Here is a 5,360-nt window from a genome sequence, read left to right as displayed (position 1 = left end):
AGCAACCAGTCTATGAAAACAGCCCCAAGAAGCCAACACATACATGATGTTGTGTAATTGAAACCAAACTAAGCGCACCTCAGGATTGACTTTAAGCACCTTGAACATTGGTCATTTTTGTTTTGTACATTGGAATACAACATTTAAAAAAATAAAAAATAAAATCCGTATCCCCGATTTTTTTCTCCCGATTCCAGATCTTTTTGAAATCACAGCGATCGCGGCCATCCGATCCGCCGATCACGGTGAGTCGGATCATCTCTAAGTCAGATAAGAAAAATGGCCATTTGCGATACCAATTACGCGCTAGTGGGTAATGATTCACCCTTATAGAAATGCAGTGCTTCTCGTGCTATTGATCTCGCGTAAAACATAAAAATGATGCTGTTGCTTATAGCAACGCTGTTGTCTTACTGCGTTCCTAAGAATTATGATTATATAGAGAGGTGATAGGGCAGGGGCACTTTGCACATAACTCACTGTAGCAGTCTTTTAGTTAACTTCATGCAATTTGCATGAAGGGCTATAAAAATATGAAAAGCTGGGGGTGGGGGTTTGTTTTTTTTGGGGTGTTTTCTTGGGTTGCGTTTTCCTTCAGATTCTATGGTATATGTACTACTTGTGCCTGATTCTTTTATATTCCTTATTACCTCTGTGTATGGTGTATAAATAAGTATGTATCTATTCTGTCTAATGCTAATAGCGTGTACCATTTACCCGTTGGCCGTGTTTTTAGTATACAGCGACCCCTGGCCGCGGGTTCTTAGTGTGATAGTCATAATATGATGCCGGACCGTGTCGTGGTTGGGACAGTCACCCGTTAACATGATGTAAAGATAATATTCATCATACCTCTTTATCCCTGCAACCAGGAAGGCAACCCATCATGTACCCATTCATCACAGCGTGGTGCTGTGACGGATGGAGGAGCACGTGGCATGGATGATGAGGTCACCTGGAGCGGAGTTACACGAGAGGAACGAGCGAAGAACACCGTGGGGTCCTCTACAGGCCATGCTAACAGAGAGCCAACTCAAACATGAAGCAGACCAGCTAAGGAACTCGTTAAGTCTGAGATTCACTCTATAACCTTTACCCTCTGCTTGAAGCAACCAGCACCTTACCGTCCGTTTGAGAGAGGGTTTGGTGCTGCCGCTGATGAACCTGAGGGGCGCTGGTGTTTGTCTGGAACCTTTGTGTTCCTGGTAGGGCGTGCCCTGTCCCATGGCAAATGGGTTCTCGGGCAAGGGCCAGACTAAATTTGGTTCACAAGGACCTCATGAAAGAGCAACACACGAACTGAGGATACCCGGTTACAGCCCGAAAACGGCAACGTGGGCAACACCTCCGCTTCTCCGTCCCGCGGGCCACCACCTACGGGCAAAAGCGCGATGGGGGTCGGGTGTGCTGCCAGCAAGGCGTGGCGTGAGGCAGTAGGCGTCTCGACGTTACCAGAACCGGTCGGCAGAAGCTGGCCCCTTTCGGCAGACGTGGACGCACCTCTCTGCGGCGTGAAGGAGTCGGAGCTTCGTGCGGGAGGGCGGTTACGTTGGATCTGGTTGGGCTCACCTCTTACGCACAGCGTCGGCTCTGCGCACCTTACTTCTGGATAGGGGTTGGACTCATATTCTTCTCCGGTAGTTGCTCAAGGTGTGACGGCGCCGGGCGGTAGTTGGCGTAGATACTCACAAGTCCCCGTCGTTGGTGCTTCGTTGTTGGGTTTACCCCAGTGGACGAGAGGGGTCGCCTCCCTCCCTGCGGGTTGATGGGGGGGGGAAAACTTGACTGTTGGTGTGTGCTTATGCAACCCAACAGCGTTCAGAGTATACGGCCTTCTTGGAGCCCTGGAAAGAGTCCATGTTTATGCGGGCCCTCCTGCAGGAGGCGGAGCTCATTTAATCTTGCTGGCGGATTCATCGCCACATGTGGGCAATTGGAATGCGAGACACTTGGAGGGCTAGCGTGGCGGGAACGGCCGGGGCCCTGACTTAACCGGAGTAGGTGGTTTGTTACTGGGAGGCTTCTGTGCTACGCCATGGATTGGCCATAACAAACACATGTTCGAACCATTAAAGCGATGCATCTCATAAGGTTGTATGTAGGTACCAGGCGTGATGGCCGGTGGCGGCAGTGGTGGGGGGAAATGCGTGATCGTGCTTGGATGGTGGTTGGTTTTTGTTTTTTTTTTTTTTTTATCAATCGACCTCGAGGCCCGTATGGTTTTGGACACTCGGGTAAAGAGAGGGGCAGAGTTGTCACTTGATCCACCATCGTGGTGGTGAGTTTGGTCGAGTGGCGGGGAGACTCTGGAATAGACCTGGTAGCCCAAACGTGTAGTTCGGGTGAACTGCGGAACGTTTGGAGGAGGCCCAAGTTCAGGAGCTTCACTCACACCTCCGGCGGAGGCTTTCGGCATTCCTGGGAGAAGTTGGGGACATTGAACCGAGTGGCGGTGTTCAAAGACCTCTATGCTGAAGCCGCGGCAGTAGCTGTGTCTCAAGGTCCTAGGTGCCTCAAGGGGCGGCTAACCCTCGAACCTCCTGGTGGACACCGGTGGTCGGGAAAGCCGTCCGACTGAAGAAGCGGGCCTTCAGGATTGGTGTATCCCGGAACTACCCGAGGCAGTTGCCAAGCACCGACAGGCCCGGAAAGGGCAGCCAGCCTCAGCCCGTGGCCGAGGCAAAGCAGCGGGTGTGCGTGGAAGTTCGGAGAAGACATTTGAAAAGGACTTTCGGGAGACCAAGTTGTTTTGGAAAAGCTTGCTCGACACATCAGGAGGGGGGAAGCACAGGGAACCACTCCAAGCTGATGACAGTAAGGATGCGGACGTTGTTGACTCAAACTGATGGGTGTTAGGTCGTTGGAAGGAGCCTTTGCAGTCGAACTCGCTGAACCCGACATCTCCGCCCCTCTATGTTAGAGGCAGAGCGCTGAGTATAACGGGGGGATCAGACACAATCTCCCTGGCGGAGGATCACTGGAGGTCGGTCAAACAACCTTCACAGTGGCCAAAGCCCCGAGGGGGCTGGATGGATATCCGCCAGAGAATGCTGAAGGCTCTGGTGGTGGGGACTGTCATGGTTGACACGCTCTCATCATCGTTGCCGTGGAATCAGGAAACAGCACGAAGGAGCTTGCAGACCGGGGTGGTGGTTCCCCTTTAAAAAGGGGATCAGAGGGTGGTGTGCCAATTACGAGGGCATACACTACTCAGCCTCCCCGGGAGAGTTTACTCTAAGGTACTCGAAAGGAGGGTCAGGCCGATTGTCGAACCTCAGATTGAGGAGGAACAATGCGGATTCCGTCCTGGTCGTGGAACGACGGATCAGCTTTTTACTCTCGCAAGGATCCTGGAGGGGGCCTGGGAGTACGCTTATCCAGTCTACATGTGTTTTGTAGACTTGGAGAAGGCGTATGACCGGGTTCCCAGGGAGTCGAGATCGCGGGTACAAGCGGCCGAGATGGGTTTTCTCCGCAGGGTGGCTGGTGTCTCCCTTAGGGATAAGGTGAGAAGTTCGGTCATCCGGGAGGGACTCAGAGTTGAACCGCTCCTCCTTCGCGTCGAAAGGAGCCAGTTGAGGTGGTTCGGGCACCTAGTTAGGATGCCACCTGGGCGCCTCCCTAGGGAGGTGTTCCAGGCACGTCCAGCTGGGAAGAGACCAAGGGGTAGACATAGGACCAGGTGGAGGGATTATATCTCTTCGCTGGCCTTGGAGCGCCTTGGGATCCCCCAGTCAGAGCTGGTTGATGTGGCCAGGGAAAAGAAAGTTTGGGGCTCTCTGCTGGAACTGCTACCTCCGCGACCCGACCACGGATAAGCGGGAGAAGATGGATGGATGGATGGATTATAACCTTCACATAATAATAAAATGCTCCAGTATTTCAGGTGTTTGCTCCTTTAAAGATAAAACAATTGGGGGAAATACCATCCTGTTGGGATAGAATGCCACAAACTGGGCCTCAGTGTTAAAGGAAGGCTGCTTTTTTGGCTATAGCACCTTTTCTATTGTTAACAAAATCCCAAAGGGCATTATGAAAATAAATACTTTGATGAATTAGAAAATATTCAATATGTGTATGGTAAATCTCTCTCGAAGCTCTCGAAAGGAATGCTGGACATTTTTTCGTCAAAGTTCCTTCAGTCCTTGTATTGTTGAACCTATGAATTGTATAGAACCTTTTCTGACAGCTACTGCCTTAAGGTATTAATGCTGGTTCACTGGGGTATACACACTGAAGATGACAACAGTGGATTGTGAAGAATAAAGAAATAAAGCTACTGATAGAAGTTCACATCTTCGCACACCTGCGAAGTAAAAAAACAATTTGAGAAAATAATGACTGTATGTTCCTCCTCAATGAACAACTGCCATGCAGTGTTGTCACCAGATTATGACAAAGTTAGATAATGTTTAATCAGCTGTTACAATATAAAGAGTCTCTACACCCTTGGCTTGAGAACTACCTTTGCAAGGGTGTACCCTACTTTTCTCACAAGCCAATTAGAGCAGGGTCTAAAAGAGACAGGTGCTCAAAGTGAGGGTTTCGGACAGAGGGGGAATACAGTTATACAGAGAACATTTGAATTTAATTGTGGAAAGTATGCACCTGCAAATGAGCACAGTATGTCTCCTTTAATAGTAATATCTTCTCATAAAACAACAGTTCTAAGCAACTAAACACTGCAAAGTCAGAAGAAAATCTGTATAGTTGAATTCAGCTAAGCAGTAAGTTGTGACCTTAATTATCCTATATCAGTGGAGCGTGCCTGACATATATACTGTTAGGTGTTAGGTAAGGTGATAAGAGTGCTTGTCATGCTTGGAATCTGAGCTGGATGCTTCATCCTTTAATGCTGGATTGGTGCCAGCATGTAATATGTATTAACAGAACGCATACTGTCAGAAAGGTTTTACCTATTGTTACTTACCTGCAGAATGATATAAGTGCAGAGTTTGTTTTCTGATTCATCAGCTGGGGAGGGAACTTTTCTCTTTACTTGGCTTACAGTGGAGCAAAAAAGTATTTAGTCAGCCACCAATTGTGCAAGTTCTCCCACTTAAAAAGATGAGAGAGGCCTGTAATTTTCATCCTAGGTATACCTCAAATATGAGAGACAAAATGAGAAAAAAAAAATCCAGAAAATCACATTGTCTGATTTTTAAAGAATTTATTTGCAAATTATGGTGGAAAATAAGTATTTGGTCACCTACAAACAAACAAGATTTCTGGCTCTCACAGACCTGTGACTTCTTCTTTAAGAGCCTCCTCTGTCCTCCACCTGTTAACGGTATTAATGGCACCTGTTTGAACTCGTTACCAGTATAAAAGACACCTGTCCACAACCTCAAACAGTCACA

General features: G+C 48.6%; 1 protein-coding gene across 2 annotated transcripts in view; it reads left to right on the top strand.

The window, feature by feature from the left end:
• Positions 1 to 884: 884 nt before the first annotated feature.
• Positions 885 to 5,360, top strand: part of LOC104951679 (nuclear factor erythroid 2-related factor 1-like) — an 11,561-nt gene continuing 7,085 nt past the window's right edge. The window contains exon 1 of one of the 2 annotated variants that reach the window (XM_010778402.1): positions 885 to 1,050. In XM_010778402.1, the coding sequence (XP_010776704.1) occupies positions 922 to 1,050 (129 nt within the window). In that variant the 5' untranslated portion in view covers positions 885 to 921. Of the gene's footprint in view, positions 1,054 to 5,360 lie in introns of both variants that reach the window. The other variant, XM_010778403.1, reaches the window with a different exon arrangement.

Source organism: Notothenia coriiceps, unplaced genomic scaffold (genome assembly GCF_000735185.1).
Source record: "Notothenia coriiceps isolate Sejong01 unplaced genomic scaffold, NC01 NC01_scaffold00019001, whole genome shotgun sequence".
Lineage (NCBI taxonomy): Eukaryota > Metazoa > Chordata > Actinopteri > Perciformes > Nototheniidae > Notothenia > Notothenia coriiceps.
This window is presented reverse-complemented; position numbering and strand designations above follow the sequence as displayed.